The 25,721-nt window shown below is 37.2% G+C and overlaps 2 protein-coding genes across 2 annotated transcripts; one reads left to right on the forward strand and one right to left on the reverse strand.

Annotated features, from left to right (window-relative positions):
• The first annotated feature begins 7,049 nt into the window (after window positions 1–7,049).
• Window positions 7,050–7,544, forward strand: LOC136837183 (protein FAM200C-like). The gene has a single exon (XM_067101848.1). The coding sequence runs from the start codon at window positions 7,050–7,052 to the stop codon at window positions 7,542–7,544; it is 495 nt and encodes a 164-aa protein (XP_066957949.1).
• A 10,301-nt stretch (window positions 7,545–17,845) lies between these two features.
• LOC136837210 (uncharacterized) lies at window positions 17,846–18,773 on the reverse strand. The gene is made up of 2 exons (XM_067101883.1): window positions 18,458–18,773; window positions 17,846–18,333 (listed from the first exon to the last, which is right to left on the reverse strand). The coding sequence occupies exons 1-2, from the start codon at window positions 18,686–18,688 to the stop codon at window positions 18,160–18,162; spliced, it is 405 nt and encodes a 134-aa protein (XP_066957984.1). The 5' UTR covers window positions 18,689–18,773; the 3' UTR covers window positions 17,846–18,159.
• Between the last annotated feature and the right edge of the window lie 6,948 nt (window positions 18,774–25,721).

Here is a 25,721-nt window from a genome sequence, read left to right on the forward strand (position 1 = left end):
CAAGGGAAGAATTAGTGTAGATTGCAATATTTTGTGGGAAATTGACAGAGTTTCAGTAGGCTCGGATAATTGTTTAGTTTATGATACAGGAAGCACTTAGCTTTTGATGATGCTCTTCTAGATCCACAAGGTTACATACAAGAAAACTCTGAAACTGAATAGAATCCTCGATGGGCTCGTTCTGTTGTGCTGTATTTCCTTAAAGCTGCCAAACGGCCTTTATGCAAGACTGATTTCTTCTGTTAAACTTAGAAGGTTATTAACTTGAGTTCCTTTTTTTTTATATGGCTAATAGCAGAGTTCATAATCTCTGCTGTTTGATGTTCTATGGCGTATCCTTCCAGTACTGTATTTGGTTTTGGGTTTTCCAATTGGAATGATCGTTGCCCTTCAGACTGAAATACAACTTTTAAAAGAAGTAACATTTGCTCCAGTTAACCACACTCGCTGCAAAATTAAATAGCATATAGCTTTAAGAGAGGTATTAAGGAGTTGGATACGATGCCAGTGGGTATGAGGCTGAACAATTGCATAAAAGACACTGCTGATTATCCCATCGTAGAGCATAACATTCATCCCTCCCAAAAATCTTTGGGGATCGACATTATTGGATTACATAATTCCTAATTCCTAGTATTTTACAGTCGTCTTATAATCTGAGCTCCTTATCTGGCAGCATTGGAAAAATTTATAATCTGTTGCTAAAGGAAGCTACCTGCTATCATTTACGACTCTAAATGATGCGTATCGAGCAGTTTTCCTTTCTTAATACATAATTTTGCCGCTTGGTAACCTTAGACATTTTGGGAAGACCCAGAAATGGTTGCTTCATCATTCTTACCGAAAAGGTTAATTATGTCTTTGGCCAATGCGGGAATCTGTATCTTGTTTATCTCCCACGGGCTTTGAGCAGGAAACTTCTACCATCATCTTTAATGTTAGTGACTGTTTAGCTGAGAAGTAGTACTTTTCTCAGTATATGTATGTATGTATATGTGTATATATATATATATATATATATATATATATATATATATATATATATATATATATATATATATATATATATATGTATATGTATATGTGTGTGTATGTGTGTGTGTGAGTGTGTATTGTAATATATCAATCGAGGTTGATTACGCTTGGGTCTAAATCTATTAAAGTTACTTCTATACTTTTTGCTATCAGTGGTTTCTCGTCTAAAGATAATTGCATATTCGGTGGTGGGATATTCAGCTATTTTTCTCTGGTACATGCGCTGGCTATGATGACTTTTTTTTTTTTTACCAAACTTCATATGTACGTATTTTCTATCCCATTGTTAAAGTAGTATGTCAAAAAAGAACATAAATATCCGGAAGATTCAATGGCAATTCTCAGAAAAAAAACTTCATGTCACCTTTTATTAAAGGCGAGACTCGTTCGTATCTCTTCTTTTGTTAATAATGGAATTTTCATTTCGCAGATCTCTTTCCCCCAAAGGCGTTAATAACCAATTACAATATATTAGGGCGTATTCTATTGAGGAGCTCCGATGTTTCACCTAGAATTTGTTTCATTTTCTTCGTTGTAAATCCTTGGATCATTTTTCATGGTTACGTTTTGACAATTGTATTTTTAATCTTAAAAAGATTGTAACGCTACCTCAAGCAAACACACAAGCACGCCTTAGTTTTTTGTACCGATGTGCCACTTCTTACATAATTGTAGATTATGTTACTTTTATGCGTTTATTAACTGTCTGTCATTAACTACTAAGTGAAACCCTGACAGATAAGTTTACGATATATCTGACTTCACATATTCAGTTCTGAATATGCGAGTATTACGGATAATAATAGCAAGGATAGTCATATATAATTATGCATTCACACAACATGTCCGAGTGAATAAATAAGACTTTTCCCTCAGAAGTAGTGGCGCTTGGTTGTGTGAGGTCTCTGGTTCATAGCAATCTTATTGGAATGAGGCTGCGAGCCTCGTTCCCTTTAACACCTACAAAAGTCGACCAGCCTATTGGTGTTCTGATCACTGTTCAGATCAAGAGCATCCAAAAACTGTACCACAAAAGCCCTTACATTACAGGCCTGCTGCTACTCCAGTGGTCGGCGTTTCAAATCCCCATGGAGAAGGCTGTTGTTATCCTTCTAATTGTGCCGTTGCACTGAACTACGGTCCTTGCTTCATTCCAGGTGACGGGATGATTAGAATATCTCATATTTACAGTTATTGCAGTCTACATTTGCCCAGTTCTTACTGAACTGATGCTGTTTGATTCGTTGTACTAGTTGATTTTCTAGCATGTCCATATTTTATATCACCGTTTCTGCAACGAATTTCATATAAGCAGCCAGAAATATCATTAGGAGAATTTCTTATCACCAAACTCTTAACGTTCAAATTACTGAAAACAACATATATGCTGATAAGCTTCAAAATCCTAAAAACCTTCCATTGTACCGTAACTTTAGAATGGTGCTTCCTCTAAATTCGGGTTTGTCCGTTAAATTAAACGTAGACGAAGCCGCTAAGTTAGCTGATATTGTGCCCTTGCTCTTCAAAACACCAGATATATTTTCGGTAACCAAGTACCTCTTCAGGTATCTTTTCGTCAGTAATTATTCACCTGAAATGTGAATGCACCTCATGATCATCATGAGGACCGGGCTTGCCATAGGTGTGGCAAGACAGCATATTTAGGAGGATTTTGTAAGCCAAGTCTTCCTGAACGTGTCAACGAAGTAATTATTAAAGAAGGATAAGGTCAAAGTGATAATAAAAATTCGAAAATGTTGTACCCCTTTCCAAGAAGGTTCCACAATGGTATGTTTCTCTCATTGTACGCCAAAAAGGTATGGGTACTAATAAAGTTGATGAAATATTAATTTTTTTTTTACAAAATTCTTATTTTGTAAAATCCTTTTAGAGAGAATAGGTGAAAAGGACAGGCAGAAAAGATATATTGATTGAGGGATACCGAGCGTATTTTAAAAAGGATTTAGTTGCAAATTACCAGCTCCCATGAGAAAAACATTTTGAAACTCCATTGTACACTACTTTGTGTCAATAGGCAGTTGTCCAAAAATACCTGTTGTGGGTATAGTATAAAATGGAAAGCATTCACCAGTTTGGTATGACATTTTACTTATTTTGGAATTCATTCAACATACGGACCTCTTGTTCTAGAAATTTTTACTGATAGAAGTCCACTAATTTTTATTTACAGAAGTTTAACCAAAACGCTGAGAGGGTACAGTGCTGATAATTGTTACTGTAACAATACAACTAAAATTAATTATAAAAAAATAAGGGAAATTTTATTACTCAGGCATTATCACGACTGGGAAGATTGTTACTAATATAATTAATCCCTGAGTTTCTTTTCATGGTCTGAGGTGGCATCGACCCAGAGGATACAGCGGCTTTTTCCGCCGTTCAGAGTCTTGCTCAAAGTTATGGAAGCAAAGGACAGAAAAATCAGAACAGCACAACACTGACGTGGCGATGTGCACATTAATTTACATTCAGGGGGAGTTCTGTGAGAAATTCATAAAAGATAATGAACTAGCCACTACAGAACAGTTTTTCTCAATGCAATTACTTGCTTTCATTTTGACATCAGTGTAAACTCAAAAACTCCTGGATCTTTGTGTCCTTGTAAGCGACCGTTGGTTGTATGAATTCGCCGCATATATATATATATATATATATATATATATATATATATATATATATATATATATATATATATATATATATATATATATATATATATATATATACATATATATACTGTATATATATATATATATACATATATATATACTATATATATATATATATATATATATATATATATATAGAATCCACGAAGGAAAGAGAAACGCGTGCGGCAAGGCCTTTGACTGTCTGTCGTCCTTTATTCTGTCGTCCTTTACTGAACAGACTGGAGAAATATAAAAAGTAAGTTTACAAAGAAAGCTCATGTAATTGACAGATGGGGATTACAAATGAAAAAAAAAATTTGTACCTGGAATCCAACACAATTGAAGAATTAGTAGAACTGCCAAAACAGGGTTGAATATTTAACCCTGTTTTGGCAGTTCTACTAGTTCTTCAGTTGTGCTGTATTCCAGGTATATATTTTTTTTCCTTTGTAATCCCCACCTGTCAAGTATATGAGCTTTCTTTGTAAACTTACTTTTATATTTCTTCAGTCTGCTAAGTAAAGGACGACAGACAGTCAAAAGGCCTCGCCGCACTCCAGTGTTTCCCTTTCCTTCGTAGATTTTGTCTTTATATATATATATATATATATATATATATATATATATATATATATATATATATATATATATATATATATATATATATATATATATATATATATATATATATATATATATATACTATAAATCACAAAAGTAGGCGCGTGATTTTGTTTATAAGCTGAAGCCGTTGGGAAAGTTCAAATTGAAAAGGCAGAGTGCCAAGTACTTTCGTGTATTTTAACACAACTTCCGGGCACATCTTTGTGCCCCGAAGATGTGTTAAAAATCTGACGGGATGTGTTAAAATGCACGAAAGTATATATATATATATATATATATATATATATATATATATATATATATATATATATATATATATATATATATATATATATATATATTATATATATATATATATATATATATATATATATATATATATATATATATAAATTATAAATTATATATGTGTGTGTGTTATTACAAATATTTATACTGTTCGACCTCTCTTCGTTTATTTAGTAGAAATATAAAAGAAGAAAAATCCAAAGCTTCCTCCTTGTAAAGCAGTTTAGGGAGGAAAGCCAGAGAGCTGGGCTTGTTTTGCAAAAACCCCAACCGTCATCGAAGGGTTTGAAGTTTAGTTTAGGGGCCTGTTCAGTAGAGTAGGTTTTACCAGGGCCATCTTTAGTTAGAGTGTACCTTAAGCTCACTTTTCTATGACCTTCGCACTGGCTTGTTTTTGTCATTTTTCAGGCTACCCGTGGGCCAGTCAACGAGACCTGGTAGGATGAGTCTTTCAAGCAAGCACCCACGTATTTTGACCCAACTCGTGCAGTCCAGAGATATCCTTCAGAGTGAGAGCATAAGCACAGTGTGTCTCTCATAGCCACCTCCCTTTGTTCTTCCCCAGCTTGTGGAACAGCTGGGGAAACTGCCTTTTCAACAGACCCAGGGCTTCTGATGCAGTTGATCACTGCATTATCTACTCCAAAGGCAAGTCTGAAGATGGCAATTACTCCAAGTTTTTTCCTTTAGACCTCCCCCTCATTTCCTGTTTCAAGTCTTACACAGTCACTGGCTAAGGAAAATCCTAGTAAAACCGTGTCCCATTTATGAAGTCAAATATATAAAGTACAATTATTGTTGCCTAGTGAAATTACATAAAATATCCTCCAAGGTGTTAACATAATATCCTTGATCTAAGATGCATCCCTTGCAGTCAATCAATGATAAGTGAGAGGTCCTTGATATCGAATGGTTATCTGGATACATCTCTTCCAGAATCGGGCACGCCTTGAAACCTGGCCAGAATCTTGTTTGGGGAAGGATTAGCATAACATTGTACTCAAGTCCTGTGCTTGAAATTGTTTATAGGCGCGTCACAAGAGTTTCCCAGCTGTTGCGTCATCCTCTAACTCAGTGGTTCCCAACCAGGGGTCCACATGGAAGAATTTCAAGGGGTCCATAGAGATGACAGGAAGATTTATTGCCTCCTGAAATGACGAGTGTCATGAATATACGTGACATATGAATAAGAGAGAGAAAATTAATAAATAACCTTTATTTTATTATGACAATAATAAGTGCAATAGTTAATTCATATTGCTATTTATAGTAATACAGCGATTGCAGCCATTATAAAGGGAAGGTGCTTATATAAATGAAAATCGCTAGGAAGGAAAAGGATTTTTTCAAGAGGAAAGCTGATGAACTGAAGAGGCAAAAACTTGATGCGACTGGTAGCTTCCAAGAGTAGAGAGGGAACATCGTGGAAGCATCATACAGAGTGGCTTATTTAGTAGCACGGAAGAAAAAACCACACACAATTGCTGAAGAATTGATCCTACCTCGTGCAAAAGAAATGGTTAGACTGGTTCAAGGAGTAGAAGCAGCACAGAAACTAAGTGATGCATCTCTTTCCAATAATACTATCTAGCGAAGAACCGGGGACATGTCAGGTGATGTGAAAGATCAAATTATTGAAGAGATAAAAGCATCCCCCATTTTTGCTATACAGGTCGATGAATCCACTGATGTAGCAATGGCGTGCCAGCTGTTGGTATACTCCGATACCTGTTCAAAGGCATAATCAAGGAGGAATTTCTTTGCTGTCAAAATCTTGAAACGTCAAGTACGGCCACTGATGTGATGAATGCTGTGTCATCGTTTTTTGACAAGTTGACAAGCATGGTTTGAGTTGGAATAATCTTGTTGGAATCACAACTGATGGAGCTCCAGCCATGCTTGGGTCGAGGTCGGGTTTCCAAGCAAAAGTAAAATCCAAAGCACCAAATGCAGTTGGTGTGCACTGCTTCATTCATCGGGAGGCTCTGGCTTCTAAATCGCTTCCTTCTGGGTTTCTCACAATTTTCACTGGTATTGTCAAGGTCGTGAACTGTGTGAAAAACTCTGCCCTCAGCACGAGACTGTTCCAGCAACTGTGTCATGACATGGAATCCGAACATAGTTCTTTGCTCTTTTATACATCCGTCAGGTGGTTGTCTGCAGGGAGATTTTTGTCCCGCTTCTTCTCTCTTCGCCAGGAAGTTGAAATGTTTCTTGATGTACAGAAAAAATGTGACCTGTTGGAGATATTGAAATCAGAACACTTTGCTCCGCCTTGCTTATCATGTGGACATATTTGAAATCTTCAACCAGCTGAACTTGAGACTCCAAGGAAAGGATTCAAACTTGCTCAGCCACTGTGACTCAATACATGCATTTTTGGCCAAATTGGAGCTGTATTAGAAGAGAGTGAGTGTAGGAAAATTTATGATGTTTCCATCTTTGAATGAAGTTCTTGCTGATGGCCAGCTTTCAAGCACCTTGTCCAAGGAAATCATGGATCACTTGTCTCACCTAGATGACGAATTTCGCCGTTACTTTCCTGACTTAAGCCCTCTGCATGGTGGATTAGCAAAAAATCCGTTCTTATGTCAGGTTGATGATGTGTTAGAAGACGCACAAGAAGAGTTCATTGAGCTTATCCACGATTCAACAGCCAAGAATGTGTTCCAGTCAAACTCCTTGTCTAGCTTCTGGTGTTCAATGATGGAATCATATCCAAAAATAAGTGATCTGGCAGTTCGAGTTCTTTTGCCTTTTGCTTCAACCTACCTGTGTGAAATTGTAGTTTCTTCATTACTTGCAATAAAAACAAAATCAAGGAACAAGCTGTCTGTGGAAGATGACTTGAGATGTGCACTGGCTGCCACTGAGCCAAGGATTCATGAGCTGGTTGCTCAAAAACAACCACAAAAGTCCCATTGAGAAATATAAAGTGACATATTTTTTGCAATCAATGAAAAGTTTCATTCACTGCTGTTTTTGTGTTTTATTCATACATGTGGTTTACTCATACATTTATTCATACAATACATGTGTTTTATTCATATAGGTTTTGTGATTTTCTTTATTCATACATGTGCTTGCAAGCTCAAAAATAGGGCAAGTATTATAAAGATAGTTTTTGCGTACAATACCTACAACTATAACAACATTAACATAACATTTTTCTATGTATTTTACTTAAATAAAAAAAGTGCTGAACGGAATGTTTTCTGATTTCATATAAATAGGCCTACAGCTTAATCAGCATAACAATGCAAGGCGTTTTACATGAATATATTCATTTTTTGCCGAAAAATCTTTTATTAATTTTGCTGGCTTAACCTATTTCGTTGTAGGGGTCCACAGGTGAAAAAGTGACTGGAAAAGGGGGAACGGGACAAAAAAGGTTGGGAACCATTGCACTTATGTTGAAATATCTTGTGTCCAAAGTGGGATGAAGTTGGAGTTGATGTTAGCTCCCTTAAAAGTTTTTATTTCTTTTATTCTTTTGTTGAACTAGATGGTTTTGAGTAATGTTGTTTATTTACTTCATGTGCTCAGAATAAATCAATATATTCAGACCGATCTAATTAAGTTAATTATCTGTCTTTTTTGGTAAGTTTTAGCCTTAACTGATAGGATTACGTGGTTCCTAGGTAAAGCAAGGCTATATAAATCACAGTAATTAATAATTAAACTCATCAGCCAAATGACAAACTTAACACACACACACACACACACACACACACACACACACACACACACACACACACACACACACACACACACACATATATATATATATATATATATATATATATATATATATATATATATATATGTATAAAAAAATCCAGTGTTTCCAGTATATTCGAAAACCGCACAATAACATCTGTTGTGAGCTTTTTAATATTATTTTTGGTTCTAATTAACAAACCCTGGTGAGGAGATTATTATTATTGTTATTATATTGCTATTTGGAAGGCGTCCCTCTTTTAGGGCGTGTTATTGAAAATAGTTGTTTATAAGGCATCTACCTTGCAGAAAGTCTTCTTCATTCTTTTTATTATATTCTGCAAAGGGCACGGAAAGATATTCTTCTTTTGGTGTAAAGCCTTACAACGTAGATCCCCTGAGGCAGAAGCTGGCTATGAAATTTCGTCCCGTCCAAGGCGGAACTGACCATTGAAAGTTCGAGCCGCCAAGACATCAATCCATCCTTTCTGCTATAAATACCTGCCCACCTTTTAATTTTATACTTGCAACCCAGTGACGGGCTACTCTAGGCGCAAGAGACAGTGCCAGCACAAGGCTAGCTTAATCCCCAAACAACAACAAATTAATTTCATACATTCCCTCATTAGATTGCTGGTATAGTGGTTAGTGTCGTGGTATACCACTCAGATGTCGCGGGTTCGCGTCTCCCCCAGGGTGTTGAAAAATCACTGGCTCTGTATCATGATCAGTTACTGCTGCAGTGTGGGGTCTGAGGTGGGAGGTTGGAACCAACATTTTTTGGAAGCTTGAACTTCAAGTCAATGGCCCCTGTGTGCTTGTTCCATGCGAATAGGTTTCACCTACTGAAATAATGATAATAATAATTATAATGGATGACCACCTGCGTGTGCGTCGAGACTTAAGAGTAAAATAAACAACAAAAGCAGAATATCTTTGCATGTCCTCTGGATATTTATTATGCCATCTACCTGCAGACGAGAAGAATAGAGAAGACTCTACAATCTAAATGCCGTTGAAACAGCTATTATTATTATTATTATTATTATTATTATTATTATTATTATTATTATTATTATTATTATTATTATTATTATGTAAAATGGAAAATATCCAGTTGAAACCTTGGTGGCCTTTTCCATAGTAAAGAAATCGCTGGGTAAATATTCCGGTTCATTAGGATTCCTCTGCTTTTCAAGCATGGATAAATCAAGAGTGATTCAGGTAAGATGGAAATAAACGTTGCGTAAATAATTCCAAGTATCGTTTTTCTCTGTTTTATTCACATATATTCTTTTTCCTTCCATGCGGCGAGCATCATTTCTTAGTGACTGATTTCAAAATGATGAGTTAAAAATCTGATCGAAATTTCTAAAGAGATCAACTGACCCGATGCAGTTTCGTGAAAGCTTTTGCTCTTTATATTATAGATACATTTTTGTCAAGAGAATTCCATCCGCCAGACGGGTGGAATTAGGTTAATTTCAACTTATTTCCTGTAATAATACGATTTGCCGATTTCATAGGTCCCTTTTTGTGTCATATAGAAAAAGTACTAAATGCTTTCTCACATTTTAAAATAACAGTACCATAATGTTTGAGAACTTTTGGTGGCAGCGTCTTGGAACGTTTGCATTTATTACTCAAACAATACGTTAAAGTAGTTGTTATAGCAACGTATGTAACTTAACTTTCAGTAATTTATGCCTTCAGCTCTTTATAACGCAATATAAAAAAAATATATAAAATTAATCTAAATACGCTGTTTTATTGCAAACTTCCTTTCAGGTGGTATATTCGATAATCAGTCCGCAAACAGTTATAATCATGAGGCGACATTCGTCCTTCAAGCACCATCAAAGTCACTGGAAGTTGTTCTGTTGATATAGCATCTGAGGTACGAAGTTCATAACTGCTGCGACCCAGATGTGTTCTACCAAGTGATTACTTGAAGTTCATTTCAACCATTCCGTACCTGGCGCATTTCGTTAGCAAATTAATAAAGGAAACACAAATAAAAGATTATATATAAAAACTCCATTTAAAAAATTGCAAATATTAACTTTTTTATTTTATGAATGCCCACTTTATGAAATGTGCATATCTATTCTATTGAAAAGTAAAACTTATGTAGCCATGCACCAAAAAAATAAAGAAGACGAAACCTTTCTGATTACCCATTTCAACTGATCCGTGCCTTATTCGATTTTTCTGTAATAAATGAACGAAGAAAGCACAAAGTAAACATCATAGATATATCATTTCAATTATTATGAATACGAACGTTTTTGACCATATGAATAGGCACTTTATGTAATTTACGTAACTATTATTTTGAAAATTGGAAATTATAGCCATCCACAAAAAAATGAATTGGAAACGAAACTTTTCAGATCATCCGCACTTTCGTGGTTTTATAAACCAAGTTCTTCGGATGATAATCCATACACCCTTATGCTTTCATTTTTCTTCCATTAACGACTCCTTTTCTAGGGTGTCCTTATTCGGTGTTTTATATGTACACCTTGTCGTCCAATCTCCTTTCATTCGTTCTAAGTAACGAAGCTCCTGCTTTTTACGGAAGGAAACATTTTCCCGTCATGTTTTAGACTGTTTATTCCTCGTTCTCCCACATACTACCCTGACAGTATTTTTTCCTGTGCATTATTAAACTCTTAATTCATTCTTTAGTGATTTATATTTTACTTGATTTAATATCAATTGCAGCACTAATCTTTAGCACCTTTTAAAAATAAATATATTTTTTACTCACTTTTAACGCAAGCAATGTATAAATCATTTTCAATCCACTTTTATTTTCTGTTTTAATCGCCCTCTGTCAAAGCTGTATCATGTTCCGTAATCATCTGTCGGATGTCTGATTTGATTCCGCTTACCTATTATTTCATTATTTAACATCTCGTTCATCACTGACACCCGTCGCATGTACCTGGTGTATCGCGCACATATCCTCTTTGATCATCACGCAGAAATACATTTATGATGTATCCCTTTACGTTTAACATTTTCTTGGACTTTATACATTTCACTTCATAATTTCCAGTAGAAATGGTGCTTAGTCTTGCTCATTTCCAGTTTTATCACAGAGTAGCGTTGAGAATGGTAGATCCTTTTCTGAAGAACTGCTTTTAATTTTCTGTAAAAGACAACTATTGTGCCGGCTTTGTCTATCCGTCCGCGCTTTCTGTCCGCCGTTAGATCTTAAAAATTACCGAGGCTAGAGGGCTGCAAGTTGGTATGTTGATCATCTACCCTCCAGTCATCAAACATACCAAATTGCAGCCCTCTAGCCCCAGTAGTTTTTATTTTATTTAAAGGTATATTTAGCCATGATCGTGCGTCTGGCACCGCTTTAGGTGGCAACAACACAGGCCATCACCGGGCCGTGGCTGAAAGTTTCACGTGCCGCCACTGAGAGTTTCATGTGGCGTGGCTGAGAGTTTCATGGGGCGTAGCTGAGAGTTTCATACAGCGTTACACGCTGTACAGAAAACTCGATTGCGCAGAAGAAACTTCGGAGCATTTTTTACTTGTTTCATCTTTCAACATATTTTCCTGAATAACGTCTGCTCAAAAGAACGATTTAGAATTCCATTCCTCGTGCTAAGGTCCTACCCTGCTTCTTGCATAAAATTTATCAGCTGTCTAATTGCTTAAGGAACCCACCCATTCCATGCAATAAATACAGAAACTTGGTTGAACAACCACTCCATTCAGTGAAATATTTACGTTGTTTTTCGGTAAATGTACGGTTTTAATGCGTCCCAATCTTGTTTTATATATTCAACATTTTTGCATTTTTATAGATAGACAGATATCCCGACGACTGGCTCTCCGATCACACTTTTATCTGCTTACTAATTTTCTTTAGTCAGATGTAAATTGTTATTTTACCTTTTATTACATCTTTGTGATGATTTAACTTAATCAAGTTCAATCGGTTATACGCGTAACCTGGAAAGGTCAATACTTGTTTACATGAGACGAGAAAAAAATTTCGAATATTCATACTCAGAGCTCTCCTACTTTTTAAGACTTTAAGACGTTTCTCATTGTGGAGGGCCATTAAACGACTCGCTTTTTGGTAAAAGCAATCTCGAGGACGCCACGAGTGTCGCCCACCGCCCCGAAAATGTCAGTTCCGAAGCTGGAGCATTTTTGCTGGTCACAACGTCTTCAATTTATGAGTGATAAGATTTTGCGTCTTAGGAAGCCCTTCGCTCTTCTTGTTGCTTGGCTCTTTGCATCTTCATGTCTTTCTCTTCGGGAGGTTTTATCGATAAAGCTAAACGTGATGGTGTCTATTCAAGTCTTATTTCATATACAGTATACATACACATGAATCAGTACACACACATACAGACATACAAACACAAGCGCGCACACAGACACACACACACACACACACACACACACACACACACACACATATATATATATATATATATATATATATATATATATATATATATATATATATATATATATATATATATTAATGTTAACATACTCGTAATCAGAAAGTAACATACGCTAAACATAGAGGTAGAATTTTCTAGCTAAATGAAAATAACATTAATTTGTGATCTGGTCTCTATACTTCTTACCAAATTCTGCATAAATGTTCGAATGAGCTGTAGCAGAGAAACTGAAGAAAATCCTTAATTATTGTCAATGACCTTAGCCCTTCCTCTGTTTATCCAGATGCCTAAGCAAATCCTAGACAGACGTTCCTAACCTAGATGTTTGCATATAAATGGTTATATACCACCATAATTTTAAGGTTTTTTGTAAAAACAAATTTTTATTGTAGTCTCTTGCATCACTGTATGAACCTAGCTTACAAAGGACTTGGAGTAAAGGTGAAAGGTCTTGCACTCCACCGTTGTAATTTTCTTGACCATATGATTATATATATATATATATATATATATATGCGGCATAAATAACGCCCTTTGTTTAAGTGGAACAAAATTAAAGCCTTTTTGATTATCCTTTATTTTTTCGAACATGAATGTATTGCCACAGGTTAATAGATTAATATAATATAGTAACAAAATTAACATAATGCTTATTCGGTTTAATAATGCTCAATACAAATACTGATTGCTAACTCTGCAGAAAGACGCCTACTGGATTTTTGAGGAGAACGCAGCAACGATTCTTGTAGTTCATTGGACTTTTCTAAGCTTGTTGCAACAACTGGCCTACCCGCTCTTTGAGCATCATTTACACTTCCTGTGGATTCAAATTTTCTAATCAAGCTTGTGATATTTCGGCTTTGCACCCTTGGGATGTTAAATTCAGCTAATAACAATCTTGCGGTTTCAGCACCATTTTTATTGTTTTGATAGTACAACTGAATTGCTTTCACTCTCTGTTCCTTTGTTAATCTCATCGTTGTATAAAATATCTGAAAAAATGAAGATTTAGCAAATTAATTAAAGAAAATAATAAAGAAAATATACATTATAGGATATAAAATTAAAAAGGTCGTTACTTATGCCGCACCCTGTATATATATATATATATATATATATATATATATATATATATATATATATATATATATATATATATATATATATATATATATATATATATATATATATATATATATATATTATTAGTTACGCTATTGCTTGTGCAATATGTCTCCTGCAGTGAAAGAAGAGTTCTAGATTAGACAATCAATTGAGTGGTAATTTCGCTGGCGTGTCAGCTTTATATCCCAACAATAACACTCACTAGCTCAATAACTGCAATTAAAAGTTTCATTACCAGCCAATCATCTAGGCCAATAATCGTACCACCTGGACGGACTGGAGAGCGACAAAGTTCTCAGGGGACAGCCTTGAGGAGGACTGGCGCCCTAAGACATATTCACCAACAGCTTTTTGTTAACGGTTACTTGAAAGCTGGGAATGAGATGGGATTCATAACCCACAGCGACAAAGTTACTGATTTTAATAAATGAAAATGTGTTTTTTCGAAATCAAAGTTATAGAGTTTATGCAGAAATGTTTCCAATACATTAATCTTTTCACACCATAACTCCAGAGAATTCTGGGTTCCACACTCACCCCTTCCTAACACGAATTGCATACTCCCATTTCACAAACCTGTCATCCCTTTATCCGGCATTACAGATTTTGCTTAAGAAAATACGTGACTTACCTGGAATTATCTTTTTTGGTGCCTCATTGTTGCTTCCAACTTCTCTGAAGTAGGATCTCGCTTATCTTGGCCTCCGATTCTCAAACTCACTTCAGGATCCAATGTTCATTTCCAGATGCGTTCTTGAAGACTAATCGTCTCCCCTCTTTTAGATGAGCATGATTTTTTATTCCAGTTATATCAGTAGCGAATCTCATAAATGACCAAATGCACTGAACTCCCATTAGGTTAATTTAGTTTCCAGGATAATGATTTGGTAAATCCTATATTTGAGGAACTATTTCTACACATTAAACTACATACATAAATGTATGTGAATTTGCAAAAATACAACCATTTCATTATAATGTGACTTTCAAGATAAAGATATTTCTGTGGATGATATTTCAGATTTTATGTTGATTTTACTATATAATAAATTAATGACAGCTGATAGCTATACGAGTTCCTCTTCTTCTAGGATTACGAACCCTTAATACCAGAACCACTACACATGGAGTCCCTCTCTGAGAATGATAAAAGCCTGATAAGAATATTAACATACCTGCGAGATATTGTCTTTGCGTATGGAATACTAATAGCAAATGATGTATATAATCATATTCTTCTATTTGGATTTATTTCACATCTACTGCTAAGTTAACACATTCATGTATCAAGTCACGCATGCGCACACACAGCCGGAATTTGTGAAATTTGCGCATACACGAGAAAATAAGCCCCACCTAACTGGATACGTGTCACGGGACGATGTGCGTGATGCATGCTCATTATAGTGTGCCGCAAATGTACGCAGTGCGTAAGGGTGACGTGACGCTGACCAACAAGCGGCGGCGCAGGCAGAAGTAGTGCGTGGCAGAGCACGTAACACCAACGTACGTATACCGTATGCGTTACGTTCTGCGTAACTGAGTTACGCAAACGTCACGTTGGCCCCACATACTGCGGGGGTTAAACTCCAGCTATATAAGGGCCAGCAGCTGCACATGTGAGGCTAGTCAATGCCGTAATACCACAGCATCAAGACACACTACCAAAGTGCTGAAGCAACATGGACAACATAGCTGAAATGCGTCAACTTATAGCTATAGAAAGTAGGGATAGAACAGAAATGTTACCATATGTCATTGAATATGTGCACGTCATGTTATTGCTGGAGATTGCAATGATTGCTGCAAAGCACACAGAGCAGAAAAAAAGGCGCCCAAGGAGGGTGTGGGCGTGGCCGTACCTGCAGAAAAGGATGGAGCAAGGTCATTATGACAACCTGATGGAGGAGTTGTCAACCGAAGCCCCAGACCTGTACAGAAATTTTACCCGGATTGACAAGGACCTCTTCAATGAAATTGTTGAACGGGTCACACCCTACATTCAGAAGAAAGTGACATTCTGGAGGAAACCCATTGAGCCAGGCCTATGTGTTGCTATCACCCTACGCTTCCTTGCTACAGGTGATTCATACAAGAGTCTGCAATATTCGTTCCGGGTAGCCCACAACACCATTAGTCACATCGTACCAGAGACCTGCAGGGCCATTGTTGCTGCCTTCGTGGATGAGGAACTGCAGGTGCCACAAACTCCTGAAGCGTGGCAGGAGGTTGCACGGGGTTTTGAGGAACGGTGGAACTTCCCGCACGTAATTGGAGCTATAGATGGGAAACACATTAGGCTCCGTAACCCTCCCAAGGGCGGTACACATTACTTCAACTACATGAAGTTCTACTCCATGGTATTACTTGCAGTTGCTGATGCTTCATACAAGTTCCTATATGTCAACGTGGGTGCCACTGGGTCAGAGTCAGACGGTGGTGTATTTGCCCAGACCCGACTGGCAGAAATGCTGTTGCAAGGGGAAGCAAATCTTCCCCAACCGGATGCCCTGCCAGGTCAACCTAATGGATCTCCTGTGCCCTACTAGTTGGCGATGATGCCTTCCCCCTGAGGAATTACCTTATGAAGCCCTACCCCAAAAGAGGACTTAGCAAGGAGGAACGGATTTACAACTACAGGTTAAGTAGGGCATGCAGGACGGTGGAGAACGCCTTTGGGATTCTGGCAAATAGATTCCGAGTATTCCACACTGCAATATGCTTGAAGCCTGACCATATAGAGCCATTAGTGATGTCCGCATGTGTTCTGCACAACATGATCATAAAGAGAAATGCACGAAGACAAGAAGGAGATCAGGAGCACCCCGTCACACATGCTGTCATCCCTGGTAGCTGGAGGAGTGACCTGTCCTTGGGAGCAGCCCTTCCAACCGTGACCGGCAACACTGCAATGAGGGATGCAAAGGAACAGCGTAACATGCTGAAGGAATACTTTTCATTGGCTGAAGGCTCCGTGCACTGGCAGGAGAACATGATTTAGTTACTCTCCTGCATACCTGATTGTTGTAATTACTTAAATGTCTGTTCCTGCATTTATTTTGGACTTATTTAAAATTCAATAATGTATTAATTCAGGATCATTTTGCCCTGTGTATTTGTGTACTTCTGTTTGTTTAAGTTGATTTAATAAAAGATATTGCTCAAATCCATGATATATTACTCTCATCAATACTTGCTAATTGGGAAGAGGATAGAGCGGGACATGACATTGCAAATGTATGTTTAATCAATATGAAACAAACATACATATAAATAAAAGAAAGAAGATGTAGTTATTTCGCCCTTTTTAATAATTTCTTAACATGGAATCTGTTCTGATATGATAATTCTATCATTTTTGAAAGTACCTTCTCTTAACATTGTTTCTATTCTGATATGATAATTCTATCATTTTTTAAAGTACCTTCTCTTAACATTGTTTCTATTCTGATGTGATAATTCTACGTTCTTGAAAGTACCTGCTCTTAGCATTTACATTGTTGATATTCTGATATGAAAATTCTATCTTTTTGAAACTACCTTCTCACCGATATTTGTGAGGTTTTATATGACTTGCTAATATTTGGTCTGTTGTCATTTTGCTTCTGTGCACATATGTTACATAAAGTATTTTGAACTTATTTCAAAGTCAGTAATGTATACTGAAATGTTAGTGCATTCAGGTTCATTTTGCCTTCTTTATTTGTGTCCTTGTATTTTAGCTACTTCACTGAATACATGATATTTGAGCAGAGGATAGAGCTAGACATGATATTGCAAAAGATATTTATTTAATATAAAATACAAACATACATGTAAATATAAGCATAAGTAAATACAATAAATAAATTAATTTTGTAAACTATTTAAAAAGGTGGTGTCAATCGACAGGTTGCTTAGTTCCTTTGGTGTCGATGTCACCAACTGTGCTTGCAGGAGTGTCAGCTGCTGTGCAGTGAGTGCCTGCTGCTGCTGTGATGCCGACAGGCTGGCAGGAACTGCAGGTGCCTGACACTCTGCTGTCACTGCCATGGTGTGGGTCATCATGGCCCTCGACGGCACCGTGGAGCCCTCTTTGGTGGCACGGATGTACCTCTGGATGGCACCGAGCACCTCCATTTTCAGTTGCAGACTCAGCTGCTCAGACACCTGTGCGCACTCATCCTCGACCTCTTGAAAAAACTTCCTCAGTAGAGGACGCCGGGGTTACGAAGAGCTGGCTGCACATTGGTCAGCATATCGTCTCGGAGGGCCTATGCCCTCGTGAAGGCGACGTCGAACAGCTCGGAAACTTGGTTTTTCCGAGCCTTGGTGCTCGCTGGATCGACCGGAGAGGGTGAGGGCGTCGGTGTCAGGGCAGGAGAAGAAACAGGAGCAGCAGGCAGGTCCAGAGCTTGGGCAGGGAGGGCGGCAGCAGCACAGGCAGCCTGTAAAAAGAGGAGGAACATATATGAGAAAATGGTATAAAATGCACATTGAATGCATGGAAACTATGTAATAACGTTATATTCAGTAATAATTATGCATGGAAACACATTAAAACAGACATACCATCGGAAGTCCCAACACCTTTGGCTTCCTTTGATGCACAATGTGCGGCTTCAGGAAGTGGAAAATGTTGAGAATCCATTTCTCCCGGTCCGTCAGCCGTCTGCCCGTCCCTTGGCCACTCTTCTCTGCCGTAAGCAGCCCAAAACGACTCCTGAGGGACGTAAACCACGTCCTCAGTTCACGGCCGCTCACGGGAGGAACAAGTGACTGGCCCTTCTCTTCGAAGGCCATCCACACCTTGGCCTTGTCCTTGTAGGCTGTGAGACCCTTGTTATAAATAAACTCGGCCTCGGTCTCCAGCCACTCGCCAACAAGCCTCTCGTTTTCCTCAGAGGATCACTGACGGGTTCTTCTTCCATCCCTGACCTGTAGGGCCATCTAGGCCATCTCCTTCAGGAGTGCCTTCGGTGTTGTCGTCGGCATCCCCCTTGTGGGCGTTGTCGTCGGTGGCGGCGGCGGGTCGCTCTCGTAGACGAGGGCAAGGTTCTCTTCCTCCTCCTCTAGCTCGCTCTCCGTCACGAGCTCGTCGGCCTCAAGCTGCAGCACCACAGCATCGCTGCCTAAAGGGGGACCATCAGCTTCAGGAGGCTTTGCGTAGGGGGCAACTCCAGCTGCCAGGGCTCCTGGAGTTCTCAGGGCCCCTTTCCTGGTCCTCTTCAGCATGGGTCCTTTGGGCATCTTGGCTGCAGTGGACGACGAAGACAGAGGCGCTGATGGAGAGAGCAACAGGATGCTGGCCGGAGAAGCACTGACCTGGAAGCGCGCCGCCTGACCCTTTTATCCCAGGTCAAAGCGTTGCCACATCTCCGCGGTTGCGGGCGATGCGGCAGCGTTGCCACGTCTACTCCCACGCCATTCTGACAGCCACGCGGTGCCCTGGGGCAGCGTGGGCCCCCAGGTAAGGGCGTGGCAGCTGCGCGGTCAACCCGCGGCTGGCGCCACGCTGTGCAGGTCGGGCCATGCTACCTGACAGCTGACCTGGCCACCCACGCAGAGGTTTGAGCAGGTCGAAAGGTTCGTGCCCCCCGGTGCACGGCCGGGTGGTCCATAACGGTCATGCCGCATGTTGCCGCATTTACACAGTGCTTACAGTATATTTATGTTGTATTTGCGTTGTGTTTACGTACTTTCTGGCTCCGCCCCGTTCGTGGCCGTGCGTGGGCATGCATGCCTTGATACATGAATGTGTGAACATAGCATAAGTTTTCTTTCGGCACATTGTAACTTTTTCGTTTGATCGACGGACACTATTATTTACAAGTGGATGTATTGCCACTTCATGACTTGTCCTTAAATGAATGTTTTATTTATACACTCGACAAACTTTTGCATAAGGATTCAGATGCTGAGAAACTTTTCACTCTGACGCACTGTTAACGGAAATTTATTGCTCAACTGTCTCTTCCTTAACAGATGTGGAAATTTTGTGTGACAACCCGGCTTTAGCGTCGACTTCAACACACCAGCTCTTGGACTAATATCTGATACACTGTTATCTACCTAGCCATTTACAACAAGGCTTGATATATGCCCTGTCGTAGTTGATGCACATTGGGCATCATTAAACAACTCATTAAAGACGACTTCGTTTTGAATATCCTGGTTGTCCATCCATAGGTTGTAATCCACAGATATAAACTTTCATCGCTGCTGTGTCAACGATTTACAAAAAGTGTCAGGTTCATCTATAAAACATTTAAACCTAACCGTGAATTTTTATAAACAACAAACAACAAACAAAAAATAAATAAAGATGTCTGGTGACCACCTGCCCATTTCACTAGCCGCTTACATTGGGAAAATTCATACTCGATGATCACAAGTTGTGATAGGACCGGCTTCATCAAAGCATCGGTTCTCTGCCGATCAACGTAGGAAGCAAGAAAGGAGACTGTTTTGCCACACGCATCACAAAATAACCAAGCACTTTCCACTGTCGCAAGGCTGAACGCGAGGTTATTCTTGGCAAACCAATTTATCGTATATGATTGACGTTTTCTCTTGGCTCTGTGCTCCTTTCTAACTCTGTGCCGTTATTAGTAAACGAATATTATTTTCGGGTAAGTTTGATGAGATAAGGTTTAGAACAGAATTACACCCTTGGCCATTGATGAGGAAAAGATTGCTTGAGCGATGGTAGCTACGTTCACCATTTCCCGCAGTTTGACTAAACGTTGTGAAGGAGGAGTCTGAATTACACAAAGACAGGCCTATCCATTTATCATATACACAATGGCCATGGGATATCTCATCACACTAAAATTACCAGCCACAAACTAAACAAGTAAATAATGCGCCGAAGTTTCTTCGGCGCAGTCGAGTTTTCTGTTCAGCGTATAATCAAGGCCACCGAAAATACAGTAGGTCTATTTTTCGGTGGTCTCGGTATAATGCTATATGAGCCGGGCCTCATGAAACTTTCAGCCACGGGCCGGTGGTGGCCTGTTCTATATCGTTGCCAGACACACGATTATGGCTAATTTTAACCTTAAATAAAATCAAAACTATTGAGACTAGAGGGCTGTAATTTGGTAGGTTTGACGATAGGAGGGTGGATGATCAACATACTAATTTGCAGCCCTCCAGCCTCAGTAGTTTTTAAGATCTAGGGGCGGACAGAAAAAGTGCGGACGGACAGACAAAGCCGGTACAATAGCTTTCTTTTACAGAAAACTAAACTGAAAAATAAGCAAATCTCAGATATATCAAGTGCTTCCGTGCATTTCAAGTGCTTCAGTGCATTTTATCTCATTCAATAAACAATCAAGAAGACAAGCAAACAAAGAGGCTTTCTGCATTAGTTAGTGGAAAACTAGTTAAGCTAAATTGTTCACTTCACAATTACATATGGATGGAAATCACATATCCTGTGTATGTCTTTCATAGGAAATATCTTCAAACTGTTTTCTCAGTAGATAATGGTACAACTACATTTCATGCTTGACAAAAACCTATGGTAAAAACATTTAAAAAAAAAATTCCCTCCGTACAGTTAAAAGGATGGCAATCAAAGAACGACGATTCGGAAAATTATCAAATAACTTCCCATTAATGAAAACAATCATGAATGAAGGAACACTTTACAAAATTTTATGTTAAGAGTAACTCAAGTTTCGATAGATCATGTAACACCAGTTTCCAACAGTGGTGTTGAAAGATTGCCAAAAAGCAACTTTTTAAAGTTAACGACCCGATAACCACCAGGGAAATTAATCGAGTGGTGAAACTTGAGAGACGATAACGAACCACCTGAACACGAAAGTATAGGAACGTGAGGTTATGTATATATATATATATATATATATATATATATATATATATATATATATATATATATATATATCTTCTTCTTCTTCTTTTTTAACGTGCTTTTTCCCATTTTTGTATGGGGTAAGCACGATGCCTTCTTTTGAATGACTTTTGATTTGGCTTTGGGGTAGACTTGTGGTCATATATATATATATATATATATATATATATATATATATATATATATATATATATATATATATATATATATATATATATGTGTGTATATATATATATATATATATATATATATATATATATATGTGTGTATATATATATATATATATATATATATATATATATATATATATATATATATATATATATATATATATATATATATATATATATATATATATATATATATATATATATATATATATATATTAACTTTTATCACATACACAATTGTTCTGTGCATTAGTAGAATTACTATATATATATATATATATATATATATATATATATATATATATATATATATATATATATATATGTATGTATGTATATATATACTGTACATATATACATTTATATGTATAAGCAAGTCGCTCGGATAAGAATGAATTGGCAAGTGTCATGAAGAAATGAGTAGACAAAAATCGAAGATGGAGTCCCAGGGACAGCAGAAATTTTTCTGTCATATAGGAAGTTATAAAGGGGAACAAAGCAATTTGATGAGATGATGAATGATTTATTGAAAGATTGAGAGGCAATTACTTGAGATGATGTATAATTGAAGAGAAGATAAAAAATAAGTGGTTCAGGAGAAAGTGGTAGACACAGAAGGAAAGTATATTATTAAAAATAAAAATAAAAGGAAAAGGAAAGCATGACCCTTGAGGAAAATAAAGTGCTATTCTACGAGGAAGAATAAGGGGAGGGAAAGATTAATGATCAGTTGGATTTCATAACAAAATATGCAGTAGTAAAGATGCCATGTGAAGTGGATGAAGTTTTGGAATAAGTAATTTGACTACTTTGTAAGGAGAGCAATGAAGAGGTTGAAGAATGGAAAGACACTTGGAAGCGACAGGATTATAAATTAGATTCTTCGAGACTTTGGTGGTAGTGTGATTGAGTGGATGACTAAAGTTTGTAAGGTATTTCTCGTTTAAAGAAATCCTTCAAAAGGGCGAATGAAAAGAATTCTTTTTATTTTATGAAAATTTTAAGATGATTAAGGTGACTAAGAATATCAGGACATTAGGTTTCTTAGCATACAGAGGAAAGTGCCCTGTAGCATTTTGACAGAGTAAAACAAAAGACAGTGTCCCAGATAGCGGGAGAACTTTGCGGATTCAAACAAAGAGGAGCGTTTGTGTGTTACTGATTTTCAGGAAACAGTCATGTAAATCTTTGGAAAGCACAAGATATGTCAGATGAGGTACTGAAGGCAATTAAACTTTATTGTGATAGAAGTGATGCAAATATTTAAAAGAGACAGGTGTGGTTTAAAAGCGGGTTTCAGAAATGGATTTGTTTTGTCTTTGTGACTGATGATTATCTATATGGATGGAGTGATACGAAAAATTAGTAAAGAACGATATATATAAAAACAGGGTTTCAGGACAAGCAAATAAATCGTACAAGAAGCGTGGAAAGGCTGATGTTTGAAGATGATACAATGTAGATTAGTGATAGAAAAGAAACTGCAGAAACTAGCAATAGTTAGAAGAGGTGGAAGCTGAAGTAAATGTGAACAAGGATAATGTTCTGTTGGAAAATTAAAACCAGGAAGATGGAGCAATGAATGTTATTACTGGTGGAGGAATAGACTTAGTTTATTTGCAGTAGTATTAGACAGTAAATGTGACAGATCTTAGTAGGATGAGACAAAAGATGAGTCAAGAAATGAATGAAACAGGAAGGGTATAGGTGTATAATTGAATGGGAAATGTACATTGGAATATATATACAGTATATATATATATATATATATATATATATATATATATATATATATATATATATATGTGTGTGTGTGTGTATGTATATGGGTGTGTTGACAGTACACCGATTGGTTTTCCTCTGGACCCACCCCATTAGAAATCAGCTTCATGTTGAAAAGAAATAAAAGCATAACCTTTTAAACATTTTCCCTTCTTTTGAGTGGCCCTAGTAGTTCAAATAATTCTGTTTACAAACAGTTATTTCGAAGGATGAAGCTTTAAACCTTATCCCTCCCGTGAACAACGTAACTCGGTCACAGTAAACATGCACACATACATACAAACGTACACATACACACGCATACACACACACGCACACACAGAAGCACCTGCTCGCTTTCTTTTATATTGCGTCTATTTTGGTCGATGTTCTGTGGAGATCAAAGGGAGCCCATTCTTTCACCGTTATTGTATTTATTCACGTATTACATTTTTATTTCTTTGTATTACTCCTTTTCACAATTTCTTCTCTAATACGATTAACTTGAGTATCAAACCAGTCTGCTCCCAGTTCACAAGCTTTGCCTTTCCATTCAAAACCTAAGTACTTACTAATTATCTTCCCATGTACAGTATACACTTTATATTTTCTCTGTTCATTATTATCATCATCATTATCACTATCGCTTCCAACGCCACTCGATGCAAAGGCCCTCGGTACATTTCCCCCACTTATACCTTTATTATGCTTTATCTTCTACAATTCCCCGTCCATTCCCATCCTCCATTCTCGTGGTTCTCATCCAAGAAGGTCTGAATCATCCAACTCTTCTACTGCCTACAGATTGTGCGAAGGACATAATTATCTAATCTACCTATGAGGTTTCCGTAATTTCCATTTTGGTGTTGTTTATATATTATCCTGCCATCTGACTCCTATATTCTACTTGAAGCTTTATTTTCAAAGTGACAAAATCGTACTAAAATTCTGTACAATCTTACTTTTGTATGCAGTTTTAATGTATTTGGCTTCCAAATATTTTTCAGCAAAACCATGAATGATCTATCATCTTTAATATTTTAATAAATTTCAGTTGGATATCATTGATGCCAAATATCTGAAAGGTTTAACGTTATTAATCTGCTCCCCAACCATCTTCAAAAAAAAATATTCACACACACACATATATATATATATATATATATATATATATATATATATATATATATATATATATATATATATATATATATATATATATATATATATATATTTATATGTATATATGTCTGCGAAAGAGTCGAAAGGCCTCTGCAGCTCTCCAGTGTTTCCTTTCCTTCGTGGATTTTATCTTTATTTATATATTCATCACGTTCCATATTTTCGTGATTCAGTTATACATACATACACACACACACACACACACACACACACACACACATATATATATATATATATATATATATATATATATATATATATATATATATATATATATATATATATACTGTCTATATGATTTCAAGTAATATCATAAAAGCAGAAGAGAGGAGTCTTTTCACAATAGAAGACCCTACTCCAGGACATGTTCACGAATAAAAAGAAGGCAACACTAAAAACAAGACAACAAAATTAATAATATCAAAGACCAGCAATGAAACAGCAGCCATTTGCTTTCTTTTCCAGATCCGAGTCAAAATTGAATTGATGAGGTATACGCTTTCTATTATACTCCGAAGCGTGTTCTGTTAAGTTTTGAATATTTTAATGCAAAGGGCTACTAAAATATTTAAACAAATTATTAGTTCCTCGTTGGGTGAGTCGGTAGAGTTGTCGTCTAGCACTCGCTAGGCCCGAGTTCGAGTCTCCGACAGGCCAATGTAGAATTAGGGAAATTTATTTCTGGTGATAGAAATTCATTTCTCGCTATAATGTGGTTCGGATTCCATAATAAGCTGAAGGTCCCATTGCTAGGTAACCAATTGGTTCTTAGCCACGTAAAATAAGTCTACTCCTTCGGGCCAGCCCTAGAAGAGCTGTTAATCAGCTCAGTGGTCTGGTA

This window comes from Macrobrachium rosenbergii, chromosome 58 (assembly GCF_040412425.1).
Source record: "Macrobrachium rosenbergii isolate ZJJX-2024 chromosome 58, ASM4041242v1, whole genome shotgun sequence".
NCBI lineage: Eukaryota > Metazoa > Arthropoda > Malacostraca > Decapoda > Palaemonidae > Macrobrachium > Macrobrachium rosenbergii.